The sequence below is a fragment of the Sturnira hondurensis genome, unplaced genomic scaffold (genome assembly GCF_014824575.4).
Source record: "Sturnira hondurensis isolate 20B ecotype Veracruz unplaced genomic scaffold, ASM1482457v3 Scaffold0001020, whole genome shotgun sequence".
Taxonomy (NCBI): Eukaryota; Metazoa; Chordata; class Mammalia; order Chiroptera; family Phyllostomidae; genus Sturnira; species Sturnira hondurensis.
Window position 1 is genome coordinate 521,528 of NW_028073651.1, and position 13,854 is coordinate 535,381.

The 13,854-nt window shown below is 53.0% G+C and overlaps 1 protein-coding gene across 2 annotated transcripts in view; it reads left to right on the plus strand.

Annotated features, from left to right (window-relative positions):
* Window positions 1-12,960, plus strand: part of MARK4 (microtubule affinity regulating kinase 4) — a 31,620-nt gene extending 18,660 nt beyond the window's left edge. The window contains exons 13-18 of one of the 2 annotated variants that reach the window (XM_037058464.1): window positions 1,890-2,107; window positions 6,566-6,669; window positions 8,528-8,806; window positions 8,967-9,046; window positions 10,041-10,085; window positions 11,643-11,797. In XM_037058464.1, the coding sequence (XP_036914359.1) occupies window positions 1,890-2,107; window positions 6,566-6,669; window positions 8,528-8,806; window positions 8,967-9,046; window positions 10,041-10,085; window positions 11,643-11,707 (791 nt within the window). In that variant the 3' untranslated portion in view covers window positions 11,708-11,797. Of the gene's footprint in view, window positions 1-1,889; window positions 2,108-6,565; window positions 6,670-8,527; window positions 8,807-8,966; window positions 9,047-10,040; window positions 10,086-11,642 lie in introns of both variants that reach the window. The other variant, XM_037058458.1, reaches the window with a different exon arrangement.
* The last annotated feature ends 894 nt before the right edge of the window (window positions 12,961-13,854 follow it).

Genomic DNA, 13,854 nt, shown 5'->3' on the forward strand with positions numbered 1-13,854 from the left:
ATTAAGGTTCCTGAGGATTTAAGAGAAGTTCTGACTGTCTGAAGTTCTAGAACATGTTAACCCCCTGGTTCTAAAACCATACATTCCTAAGAAGTTCTAAGGGACCAGATTTGTTTTGTTTTGTTTTGTTTTAATCTTTATTGTGTATTTTCTTCCAGTACCATTTAGTTCCCTTATACCTCCCTCCCGCCAGCAATCACCACATTGTTCTTGTCCATAAATCTTTTTTAATTCTGTTTTTGAAATTAAAACAGCCAACATGCTTCAAAATTGGATAGTACAGTAAGTTTTCATTCAACAGATTTCTGCAAGCCCTCCAAACCTGTTCTCCTTGGAAACAGCCCCCGTTACTGGTTTCATATCAGTTCTTTTGAAGACATTTCCTTTATAAATATATAAAAAGGTAGATGTGAAAAGAAGGAAAAAGAAAAGGCACATCTAAAGATATAAATTCTATGTTAACACGCCCTGGCTAAGTGGCTTAGTTGGTTGGAGCATCATCGCATCCACCAAGTAGCTGCAGGTTCAATCCCCAATCAGGACACAGACCCAGGTTGTGGGTTTGATCTCTGGTTGAGGCGTGTACAGGAGGCAACCAATTGATGTTCCTCCCATCACTTTTTCTCTATCGCCCTTCCTCTCTAAAAATCAGTAAGTACATCCTTGAGTGAGCATTAAGAAAAAGATATATGCCCTGGCTGGCGTAGCTCAGTGGATTGAGCACAGGCCTGTGAACCAGAGGATCGAGGTTCGATTCCCAGTCAGGGCACCTGCCTGGGTTGCAGGCCAGTTCCCTGCAGGCCAACTCCCAGCAGGGGACCCACGAAAGGCAACCATACGTTGATGTTTCTCTCCCTCTCTCCTTTCCCTCTAAAGATAAATAAATAAATAAAATCTTTTTTAAAAAAGATATAAATACTATGTTAACATATTAATTTACTATAAAGATAATACTCTTCCCCGTGATGCAAATGATAGCCTTTTGGATATATTCATATATAAACAAGGAGATAAGTAGATATGTGTAGATACTCAATTTCCTCCTTTTTATTAACATTTAAAAAATTATTTTTAGAGGGGAAGGGAGGGAGAAAGAAAGGGAGAGAAACATCAATGTGTGGTTGTCTCTCGCACACCCCACACCAGGGAACCTGGTCCACAACCCAGGTATGTGCTCCAGCTGGGAGTTGAACCCGCAACCCTTTGGTTCATAGGTCAGTGCTCAATCCACTGAGCCACACCAGCCAGGGCCCTCCTTTCTTACATAAATGATGGCACCCCCTAGGCCTGCTTTGCATTGCACTGTGGAGATCTCTCTTGCTACACAAGGAGTTTTCTTATTCTTTATGGCTGCGTAATATTCCACTGTGTGGAAGTACCTAGACTTATTTAGCTGTTCCCCTGTTAAGGGCCATTCAGGCAGTTTCCATTCTTTGGGCCTTAAAAACAAAACAAAAGCTCTAGCTGGTGTAGCTCAGTGGATTAAGCCCAGGCTTGCAAACCAGATGGTCAAGGTTCAATTCCCAGTCAGGGCACATGCCTGGGTTGCAGGCCAAGTCCCCAGCGGGGGGATGCAAGAGAGGCAACCACACATTGATATTTCTCTCTCTCTCTCCTTCCCTTCCCCTCTAAAGATAAATGAATAAAATCTTTTTAAAAAACCCACAAAATATAATCCATCCCCCCCCATTTCTACGCATTGCGTCATTACTGCGGAGCTTCTGGGTCAGAATAGGCGCACACCTCGTTTTGGCAGGTGTCGTTTGGCAACGTTTCACGCCGTTGTCAGAACGGCTTACGCTAGGAATTCGGAGGCATCCAGGATCACCCAGAGTAGATGCTGGCTTTTCCAGGCGACGCCAGCCCTAACTGTCCCCTCCCTCCACCAGGCGGCCCATCCCCCGCACCCCTGCACCCCAAGCGCAGCCCAACCAGCACAGGGGAGGCGGAGCTGAAGGAGGAACGCCTGCCAAGCCGGAAGGCGAGCTGCAGCGCCGCCGGCAGCGGGAGCCGAGGGCTGCCCCCCTCCAGCCCGATGGTCAGCAGCGCCCACAACCCCAACAAGGCAGAGATCCCAGAGCGGCGGAAGGACAGCACGAGCACTCCTGTGAGTCGCCGGGCTGGGGGGCAGGGTTGGGGTTTTGACCACCAGAGGCCCAGCCTACAGAGTTGGCTGGGTTCAGTTTCTCAAACACTGGCATTTCCCGTCCTGTTCCTCAGGCCACCGCACAGGACTCCGTGGTACTTCCCTTCATTCATTCAGCAGACTTTGAGCGTTCTCTCTTTGTCTCGTCTTGTGCTCGATGCCAGTGTGTAAATCACCATTCAGTGTCGGAAAGAAGTGTGCAACGAGCTTTAGGCAGGAAGGATTTAATTCAGGGGATTAGGTGTGGTCCTTACGAAATCGTAGGAAGGGCTGGAGAAGCAGGCAAAAGACTAGACCTCGGGTAGGACACCTTGTCACAGCAGATCCGACCCACCGAGGGAGCTGCTACCTCTGAGGCTACCTCTAGCCCCATTGAATTCATATCACATGGTCATGGTCATGGTCATGGCTGCAGTGCAAGACCCAAAACTTCATCCTTGACCATAAGGGCTTCTTGACACCCAGAGGTCTGGAGATTGGGCATGGCTGAAGCAAAGACCCTCATGACCCAGCAACGTGTGAGCAGAGGTCAAGGGGGAGGACGGTGGCTGCCCCCCGGTTGCACCTTCCAGATGTTGGTGAGTGCAGGTTGGCAGTGTCCGTTCCTGTCCGGAACCGGTGCTGCAGGTGCATCTGGGGAGGGTAGTCTTTGACTTTTCCTACTTCTGCACCTCCTAGAGTGTATGGTGCGGGCTGAGGGAACCAAAATGCCCTCAATATTGGGAGACAAGGGTGGAGGCGGTTACAGGAAAGTGGTCGGAAGCCACATAGACCAAGTCTGACCAACTGTGAGTTCTTGAGCGAATGAATGACTTTACCCCTTGGAGCTTCGGAATGCCACCATGTGAAGCGCGGAAAGAAACGGGATGAGTTCCGGTCAAGGCAGAAGAGTAGGTAGACACGCTTCGCCTCCTTGCACAATTACAAAAAGGAATTACAACTGGATCTCAGAACAAATAACACCCAGAACTGTCAGGAAATCGAACTGTATGGAAGTCCGACCAAGGATTTAAAGAAGCCGCATTCACGCAGACGGGTAGGAGGGGCGGAGACACAGTGTGGCACCGAGAGGCAGTGGCGGTGAAACTGCATGGTCAGTCCCACGTTCACGTGTGGTGGCTGAAAATCAGGAGGGGCACCTTGGAAGCCAGCGATCCCAACCCCGGGCCAGACGGCACAGCCCAGAGTTCCAGCGCCAGGAAGATAAATCCATGTAACTTCTGGCTGTAAAAACCAGTGGTGGTTGGAGCACTGGAAGAAACTGCCAGATTTTCAGGAAACTCCTCTTAAAGGGCCCATGTGGTCTTAAAATGCACACAAACCCACCCACTCTGGGATTCACCACCAGGACAAGCGCTGGAAGGGCACCAATTGCATTTGGAAAGTGGATGAAGTGACTAGAAACAGGGTGAGTGCTGGGCAAAGCTCCAGAAGCCAGGCCCCTCCCCAAGCCCTCCCCCCAACACAGCCACAAAGCAGTGAAGCAGGTTGCCCTACCCTGGCGGTTACCTAAGGCTCTGCCCCACACAATTTACAGGCACCTTTTAGAGGGAATGAAAGCAGCTTTACCTAATACATAGAAACAATTTGGCAGGGAGGCTGCCAAAGTGAGGAGACAAAAAAATATGGCCCAAATGAAAGAACAGAACAGCCCTGGCTGGTGTAGCTCAGTGGATTGAGCGCGAGCTGTGAACCAAAGGGTCACAGGTTCGATTCCCAGTCAGGGCACATGCCTGGGTTGTGGGCTGGGTCCCCAGTGGGGGCCACATGAGAGGCAACCACACGTTGATGTTTCTCTTTCTCCCTCCCTTCCCCTGTCTAAAAATAAATAAATAAAAACCTTTTTAAGAAGTTATAAAAAAAAGAAAGAGCAGCACAAAACCCCATAAAAAAACTAAACAAAACTGAGATAACCAACCAGTCAGATGCAGAGTTCGAAACACTGGCGATCCCCATAAAAAAACTAAACAAAACTGAGATAACCAACCAGTCAGATGCAGAGTTCAAAACACCGGTGATCAGGATGCTCAAAGAAATTGCATACAGCAGCAGCATAAAGGAAGAAATGAAGGTCATGCTGAGTGAAATAAAGAAAAATCCTTAGGGAACCAATAGTGAAGGGAAGGAAGCTGGAATTCAGCTCAACAATTTGGAACATAAGCAGGAAATAAACGATCAACCAGAACAGAAAGAGAAAACAAGAATCAAAAACAACAGCAACAAAAGAAGATAGTATAAGAAGATTCTGGAACATTTCCTAATGAGCCAACATCCAGATCATAGGGGTACCAGAAGGAGAAGAGGAAGAGGAAGAAACTGAAAAATTATTGAAAGACATAATGAAAGACAACTTCCCTAATTTGGCCAAGGAAATAGACATACAAGTCCAGGAAGGACAGAGTCTCAAACAAGGTGGCCCCAAAAGGGACCACGTCAAGATGCATCATTATTGCCAAACATTAAAGATAAAGAGACAATCCTAGAAGCAGCAAGAGGAAAGGAGACAATTGCCTACAAAGGAGTTCCCATAAGACTATCAGCTGATTTCTCAAAAGAAACTTTGCAGGCAAGAAAGGACTAGTGAGAAGTATTCAGAGTGAAAGAAAGCAAGGACCTACATCCAAGATTGCTCTATCCAGCAAAGCTATCATTTAGAATGGAAGGGCAGATAAAGTGCTTCCCAGACAAGGTAAAGCTAAAGAAATTCATCATCGTCAAGCCATTATTACATGAATGTTAAAGAGACTTATTTAAGAAAAAGATCAAAACTATGAACAGTAAAAGGGCAATAAATTCACAATTATCAACAACTGAATCCGAAAAAAAAAAAAAGCAAACTAAGCAAACAACCAGAACAGGAGCAGAATCATAGATCTGGAGATCCCATGGAGGGTTATCAGCTGGGAAGGGGAAGGGGGAGAATGGCGGGGGGAGGTACAGGGAATAAGAAATGTAAATGGAAAGTAGAAAATAGACAGGGGGGAGGGTGAGAACAGTATAGGAAGTGGAGGAGCCAACGAACTTCTATGCACGACCCATGGACATGAACTAAGATGGGAGATTGTTGGAGGGAATGGGGTACTGGGCAGAGGGGGCAGGGAATTGGGATAACTGTAATAACATAATAAAATAGACTTTAAAAAGAACACTTGACATGAAAAAAGAAAGAAACTTGGGCTATTGTGAGGTAAGAGTAGGTCTTGGAAGGCGCCCACCAGGGGCTACTGATACATTCAAGCGAACCTCCGCCTTAAGGTGCTAGGAAAGGAACAGCCGATAAGCACCCAAGTAAAGTAGAAGAAAGGAAATAATAAAGAGAAGTCAATAAAGGGGAAAACGGATGTACACCAGAGAAAATCAACAAAGCCAAAGGCTGGTTCTTAAAAAGATTGATCGCCCCAGACAGTGTGGCTCAGTGGTTTGCACTGACGTTCTGTACACTAAAAGGTTGCTGGTTCGATTCCCAGTCAGGGCCCATACCTAGGCCACAATTTTGATCCAAAGTTGGGAGCATGTGGGAAGCAATCAACCAATGTTTCTCTCCCTCTCTCTCCCTTCCTAAAACCAATAAACATGTTTTAAAAAGAAGAAAAAGATTAATAAAAGCAGTGGATCCCCTGGCAAGACTGATTAAGGAAAAAAAGATAGCAAATACGAATTATCAATATCAGAATGCAAAAGAGAACTATGTTTTTACATAAGACTTCCCCATAAAAAAAATTCCAGACCCAGATGTCTCTAAGCTGGTGAAATTCTTCCAAATGACGAAATAAAAAATACCAATCTTCGACAAACTCCCTGAGGGTCGTCGAGTCAGGGACCACTTCCCAGTACGGCTGAAGAGGTGGTGCTCCGGTAGCCTATTTCCTGTTCTCAGACAGCCGGCAGTTCTGTTCGAGAGAAGCTCGTGCCAGTGAACAGATGTTGACGATACAGAGGGAGCCGGGCTTGCTGGGGAGGCACGTGACTCAGCCCGGGGCGGGGGCGGGGCGGATCAGAAGTGGCACCTCAGACGTGCATTGGAGTGAGTCAGGGGGAAGGTAGGAGGAATATCCAAGCAGATGAGACCGTCCGTGCAAAGAGAAGAGACACTGTGGCATGAATGTGTTTTAGAGTTTGGTGGGCCATCCCCAGGGGCGGGGGAGCGGGGAGAGAGATGGCCAAGGCTGCCCCCTGGACCCTTCCCTCCCTGCACCTTCCTCCTCTCAGAGCGGCGGCCCCCCTCTTCCCTGGGACTCAGCCTGGATGGCTGGGACGCCCCGTAAACCCCGTGTCTTTGGGTTCTTCAGCCCAGAGGAAATCGCCAGTTTACACACAGGCCTCTGCCTTGTTCACAGTGAGGGAGGCCGGGCAGGGTGGGGGAACGAGGAGGCAGGGGTGCCCCGCCCCCCTCACCCCCTCGGGTCTCGTCTCCCACAGAGCAGCCTGCCTCCCAGCATGATGACCCGCAGAAACACCTACGTCTGCACCGAGCGCCCGGGGGCTGAGCGCCCCTCGCTGTTGCCAAACGGCAAGGAAAACAGGTATGGAGGGGGCAGCAGCGGAGAAGGGGGTGTGGGGCGGGGGCAGGTGAGCAGGGCCTTTCTTGGTCTAAGATGACAAATGTTGGGGGAGTGGGGACCGGGGTGTGCGCATCTGCCCTCCCCCTGGCCGGATCCACCTGTGTCCTCCGCCTCCCAGACCCCCCTGCTGTCTTCCCCACTCAATTAATTAACCAGTCATTGGAACAGGGAAGCTGCCTGCCCTGTTCTCTGCCTACGAGCCTTAGAAATCCGAGTTGATTTTTTTTTTGAATGATCCATTTTTAGAACTTAGAAGCCCCAGAATGGCACAGCTTCCACATCCTCTGGTTGGCTTGTTTTCAAACTTATTTGCTCCAGTCTGTTCTGTCTCCTTCAGCTGGCAAGGGAGGGAAACCGGTGCAGACTGGCTGCAGCATAGAAGGGCATGAGGTTGTTCCTGTCAGGGTTCAAGTTCAAGAGGGGGGGGCGCTTTGGGACAATGACACTGCTGCCCTCCAGGACTGTAGGGTTACACAAATAATAATTCGTCAAGCAGTCACCGCATGCCTGGCCTCTGGACCTTTGCTGGTTGAAAGCCCCTAACGACTCTGTGAGGGAGAGCCTGGTGTCTCCGTTTTCTGACCGAGGAAATGAGACACGGGAAGGTTAGGCAAACCGTCCTGGCCACGCAGCTGGTGACTTGACGCAGCTGGTGACTTGAAGGAGCGAAGACTTGAGACTGATTCTAGAATCTGTATTGTACCCATTATAATGCATGGCCTTCTGGTTCTAGTCAAGAGACGAGTACAGTCAGATTATAGACTTGGCTGCTAAAATGAAGAGACCCCAAGATATCCTGGCTTAAATGAGAGGGTGGTTTACTCCTCTGTGGCGTAACCATTCAGGGGCTGGTACTGCAGGGTCCTCCAAGGACCTAAACTGCTTCTGCCGTTTTTCGACATGAGGCTCCAGCTCTAGGCATCAGGCCGCTGCAGCAGTTGCAGCATTTCCCAACCAGCCAGAGGGGCAGAAAGAAAGTAGAGGGCAAGCAGCATTCTCTTTAGACCCAGAAATAGTACCAAGCACTTTGGCTTATATCCCATTGTCCCGACCATGGTCATGTGACCACCCCTAGCTGTAAGGGAGGCTGGGAAATGTAGTCTCTGGCTGTGTGGCCTGTATCCAGTGCTCATACTCTTGCAGGTTTGTTCACTATGGGAAAAGAAGAAGGATGGATTCTAGGGGAGAGCTGGTGGCATCTGCCACAGTCAAGGTTCCCTCTTTGAGATCCACGCTGGTGTGGGGGTTTCTACAAGGATTGAGATGGGAGGTCTGGCCCCTTCTGTGTCAGGCCTGGGAGGGTGACAGGGACTGGAGGAGCGTCCTGGGACAGTTAGGCCACCACTGCCCCCACAGCATCTGGAGAGAGTGAGGAAGAGGGTTCCCTCCTCTTTATTTTCACCCGCTGAAAAGTTGCCACGCGAATATAGGTCACCTTGATGTATGGAGCTGCCCCCCTCCCAGGTTTGGGTGATGAGAGTGAGAGAGAGTTTTCACAAGGTTGATGTGGGTCCTGGGGCCTGGATGGCACGTGGCAAAGGATTCGTGCAACGATGTTTCTGAATCTATTCAATAGCTGCCTTTGGAGAAGGAGAGCTGGATGGGGGCCGGTTCGAGGGGCAGAGTTTGAAGAACGGGCAGCCTGGCGGAGGGAGGGCTTTGGAGGGAGCGGTTCAGTCAACAGCTTGCACAGCCCGCCTGTCTCCAAGCCCCAGGCTGGGGGAAGTTAATCTTGGGACAGGACAGCGAAGAGTCAAGGGGACTGGGGACTTGGCCAGCCTCGGGGGTCCAGCCCTGACTTGTTCCTCTCCACCCACAGCTCGGGTACCCCACGGGTGCCCCCCGCCTCCCCCTCCAGCCACAGCCTGGCTCCCCCATCAGGGGAGCGGAGCCGCCTGGCTCGGGGCTCCACCATCCGTAGCACCTTCCACGGCGGCCAGGTCCGTGACCGGCGTACAGGGGGCGGGGGAGGCGGGGGCGTGCAGAATGGGCCCCCCGCCTCTCCCACACTGGCCCACGAGGCCACACCCCTGCCCACCGGGCGGCCACGCCCCACCACCAACCTCTTCACCAAGCTGACCTCCAAACTGACCCGAAGGTGAGTCCCACTGGACGTGGGGGACAGGGTCGGAGTGGGGGGGCTGGTGAGGCCTAACCTGTCTTCTACTCAACTCTGCTTCCTTTACCTCAACATCATCATCTCCTCTTCCTCCTCCTCCTCTTCCTCCGTCACCCTTCACTCCCTCCTCACGCTGCAGGGTTACCCTCGACCCCTCTAAACGGCAGAACTCTAACCGCTGTGTTTCGGGCGCCTCTTTGCCCCAGGGATCCAAGATCAGTAAGTCCTGTCTCCCCTCAGCTCTCCTCACTCTGCCTCCCGGTCCGCATGTGGTCCGCATGTCTGAGTCGTGGGTTTGGGTGTGGGGGGAGGGGAGGGGCTCTGTGAGTGGCGGGAAGAGGGGGCCATTTACTCGTTTAATAAACAATAGTCTGGCCTCTGGAGCCTGACCCCTGAGGTTCAGACCCCAGCTCTGCTGAGTACCCTTGAGCAAGTCACTCAACTTCTCTGGGCCTCACTCTTCCGTAAAGATAGTGATAACAGTAGCTGTCTCATAGGTTTGCCGTGTGGACCAGATAGGGTGATATATGGGCTGAGCTTAGAGTGTTGCCCTGGAAACTGCTTTGTAAACGTTTGCCATTTTATTCATTGAGCACCTACTGTGTGCCTGGCACCATCCTGGGGCCCTGGAGGATAGAGAACAAACTGTACTCTGCCCAGCCCTGTACTCTGGCAGGGCCAGCGCTGTACCAGGGAACCAGACAGTCAACAGTAAATAAGTCAAACGTATAGGCCCATCGGGTAGTGACAAGTACTAAGGAAAGAACCAGAGCAAGGAAGAGGGGCTGGGGTGTGGGAAAGGGAGGGTGCCGCTTTAAATGGGCAGGCCTCACCAAGGGCGTGTCGTTGGCACAGAGCCCAGGGAGGGGGCGTGTGCGTGTGTGCGTGCGTGTGTGCGTGTGTGTGTGTGTGTGTGTGTGTGAGAACAAGACCCCTTCTCGGTGTGGGTGTGTGTCTCTGCCCACTCACCCCTTTCTTTCGTCTTCCGAACTCTTTGGTATCTTTTCTACGACCTGCACTAACCGTGGGCTCCTGTTCTGGGCCTGGAAAGGGAGCTCAGAGCCGGGCTCTGGGCCCCTCCCTGCCCAGCTGCAGCCAGCCACAGTGTGAGGAGCTGGGGCCGAGGCTGGGCTGCCCAGAGGCGGAGGCAGTGGGTGGGGGGAGGGGGCTCCCTAGATCCGGATTAAACGCTCTGCGCCCTCCTCTCCCCTAGGGTCTCAGACGAACCTGAGAGAATCGGGGGACCTGAGGTCACAAGGTGAGTGCATAGACCTGCCTATGATGGCCTCCCGGGCCCTCCCCCTTCTCCTGCCTCAGACTCCACTTGTCTCAGCACTGCCCCCCACCCCCCTGGCCCTTCCACGGGACCTGAACCTCATCTTCCCAGACCAACTCCCTGAAATGCCCCCGTAACCCTCCTCCCTTCTCTGCCAGCAACTCTTCCTCTCTCTCCGCTGAGCACCCTCTCTTGACATTCTTTTCAGGCTCCTCCCCCCTATATCCAGCTCCCTTCCCGCTTCCCCACACCCACACCCACCACTGACACCACCCCTCCTTTCCCCTCATCCAGTGAGGCAGAATGGGGGCGGGCAGCTCTGGGCTGGCTGGTGGCAAACACTCTCCACACAGCCCCAGGTGGAGCAGAGTTTAGACTTGGAGGGCCAGTGTGTCATGCTCATTCAATATGAACACAAGTGGAGGTGGGTGTGTTCCAGTAAAACTTTGTTTACAAAAGCAGGCAGTGCTCCACTTTGCCAAGTCCTACTTTAGTTTGGCACAATACCAGTGTGGAGACTCCCAGTGGGAATAAAGAGCTGCCCCGGCACTTCTAACAAAAGTCCCAGAACTCACTCTCATTGGCTGAGGCTTGGTCACGTGTCCAACCAGTGCCTGTGGCCACAGGGGTGGAATGCTCTGATTAGTCAGATCTGGTCATCCTTAAGTCAATCACAGTGGCCAGGGAGATGGAATGCTCTCATTGGCCAGAACTGAGTGGTGCTCACCCTTGGCACTGAGAGGTGGAGGCAGCCCCATCTGAATCAGAAAGACTGGATCTGCAGTGTTTCTCAAAAGGAGGGCCCTTGGCCTTGAGGGAGGACGTCTGTGTTGTGCAGGGCCCATTGCAGACCACGTGTCATCCCTGATCTTCCTCATACACAGCGTAACAAATGCCCACGGTGCTCCCATCCCAAGACATCCCGACAATTGGAAAGCCCCCAGAAATGTCCAAGTACCTCTCGGGGGGACGACAGTACTGCTTCTAGATGAGAACCCCCGGTCTAGAGTGGGGAGGCTTGGTCCTCAAGGAAAAAGTGGGTGTGTTTGTTAAGAAGCAAGCCCAGCTGCCAGAGGAAAGAGACCCCAAAGCACAAGACAGGGGTCGGTTTCTCTTCCCCACAATCCAGCTCTCCTTCTCCAAACGCAGCCCGTGAGGTCGTTCGGGCCCCTGGGTCCTGGCACCACCAGCCCTTGCCAACCCCATAGCTGTCGTCACAGTCGAGTCTGGCTCGTGCCGCAGCTGAGTCCAGCTCACAGAACGGGAGGCACGAGAGGCCAGGGCACGCAGTGTCCTCTGGAGGAGGTGACGTGTGTGGAGTTGGTGCGCATGTCACCTCCACCTGCCTCCAATTTGAAGATAAGGCTTCAGGGGAGGCTGGGAAATGTCTGGGCATCTGTATGTCCAGCTAGAACTTTGTTACTGGGGTTAAAAGGGGGAGACGGGGTCGGGGCCTCTAGGGATCTGGCCTGCAGCGGGAACAGTAGGGGCCCCTTTCTCTCTTCTGCCATCTGTGACCTCTCCTATCTCCCACCTCAGTTGCCATCTACCTTGGGATCAAACGGAAACCGCCCCCCGGCTGCTCCGATTCCCCTGGAATGTGAAGCTGACCAGCTCGCGCCCGCCTGAGGCCCTGATGGCAGCCCTGCGCCAGGCCACCGCGGCCGCCCGCTGCCGCTGCCGCCAGCCACAGCCGTTCCTGCTGGCCTGTCTGCACGGGGGTGCGGGCGGGCCCGAGCCTCTGTCCCACTTCGAAGTGGAGGTCTGCCAGCTGCCCCGGCCGGGCCTGCGGGGAGTTCTCTTCCGCCGCGTGGCGGGCACCGCCCTGGCCTTCCGCACCCTCGTCACCCGCATCTCCAACGACCTCGAGCTCTGAGCCCTGAGCCGCCACGGCCCTGGGTCACCTCCTCTTCGTCTTCCTTGTCCCCTTCACTTCTTCTACAGGAGGGAAAGGGGTCAAGGGGCAGATTCTTCCATTGTCATCCCCCCTGGGTCCCCGAATCGGATTCAGGGGCAAAGGCTGTCTCCTCTGCTCTTCTCCCGATGTGTGGCGTGAGAGAAGAGGGCGTGGGCTCAGCAGGGGGAGCGGGTGCCTTCCTGGAGCCTCCAGCCAGTCCTGTCCCTCCGCACCCTGCCATGGGACACCTGAGGAGACTTTGGGGATAGGGCAGGGAAGGGGCAGGAAGGGAAACTGAGGACACGCTTCCATTCCTCCCAACAGTTCACGAATCAGGCCTTGGGCAGGGACAGGAAGAAGGGTTGCTGAGAACTGAAGACTGGAGAATGGGGGGGCTGGGAATGGGGGGTCAGAGAGGCAGATTCCTTTCCCTTCCCCGCCCCCCATGCTCGAACCCCCCTCCTTGCCCCAGGCTGGTGCGGGACACTTTGTACAAATCCTTGTAAATACCCCCACGCCCTCCCCTCTGCAGAGTTCTCTCAAGGAGCTGGCACTGTTGCCTCCGGTTTTTAAGTTATTACACCCCCACCCTCCTGTCTGCCCCTCACCTGCAGCCTGTCTGTCCAATAAACTTAGAAGAGTCCCCGTCCCCCATGCTGACCCTGGGGTTTTCCTTCCCTGCCCTCACCTGCAAGTGAGACGACGAGGAGGACTGTGACTTTGGGCCGTGGTTTCTCCTCTCCGAGCCTCGGTTTCCTCATCTGCAGAATGGGGGTGGTGGGGTGAGAGGGTCAGGGACGATTGTGGGAGAGGGCGGGGCAGAACTCGGCCTCGTCCACAAGGCACCCAGTTCCTGTATGGGACCCCTGTTCACCCACTCACGTGCTCACCCACATGGTATATTGGACTCGGCCACTTCTTACGCCAGTAGTACATTTATTCAATAAACAGTCATTGACCGGTGCCGCCTCCGTGCCAGGCCTAGTGCTGACGGAGACGCAGGGAGCCCTGTCTATGGGGGATGTGGGTTACGGCACAGACACTAGAGAAACGATGGCTTTGAGGAGCCTCGAAGGGAAAGGAGGTCGGGGGAAGCACTGCAGAGGAAGCAGTGCCGCATCTCGGTTCTAAAGGATGAGGAGTTGACCAGGGATTGCGTATGGCCTGGGAGGTAGGGGTGCGTGGTGTATCTTCACAGAACTGTGGGTAACTTCAGTGTGGCCGCTATGTTGGGGGCAGGTGGAGAATTAGCAAGAGATGCTGTATTAGGGCTAATCATCTCCACTTAAGACAAAAGCTGTATGTTTGGTTATGTTATTTAATGGTCCAGAGGGCCAACTTCAGGTATGGCTGGGTCCAGGCAGCAGGCCATCTCACCTCTGTTGCTTTTCAGCATGTTTTGTACTAGCGTTTTTATCCAGTAGACACTCCCTGATAGCAAAGTGACCCCAGCACTTCCAGGCTTCGTTCCTCCAGCTTGCTTTCAGCAGCGGGACGTTCCTCATTGCCAACTTCCAGCAAAAGTTCCAAGGCAGATTCTCAATTGGCCCAGGTAAATCATGTGACCATTTCTGAACCAATCACTGAGGTGTAGGTGGCCAGGCCTGTACCTAGAGCTGGACTTAAAGGGTGATTCCCCATAAGGAAAGGAGTTCTGAATGGCAGGGATGTGGGAACTTGAGTAGTTGAGGACAGGGAGGCAGGTATCGTTCACCCATGACTTTACGGGCCAAAGTGAGCAAACTGGCTTAATATCCCAGGGCACTGGGGAGCCATGGAGGGCTGTATGCAGGGAAGAGCTTTCACTGGGCGTCAGTTGCTCCTCTGCCACTTGGTAGGGTCAACCCTTGTGTT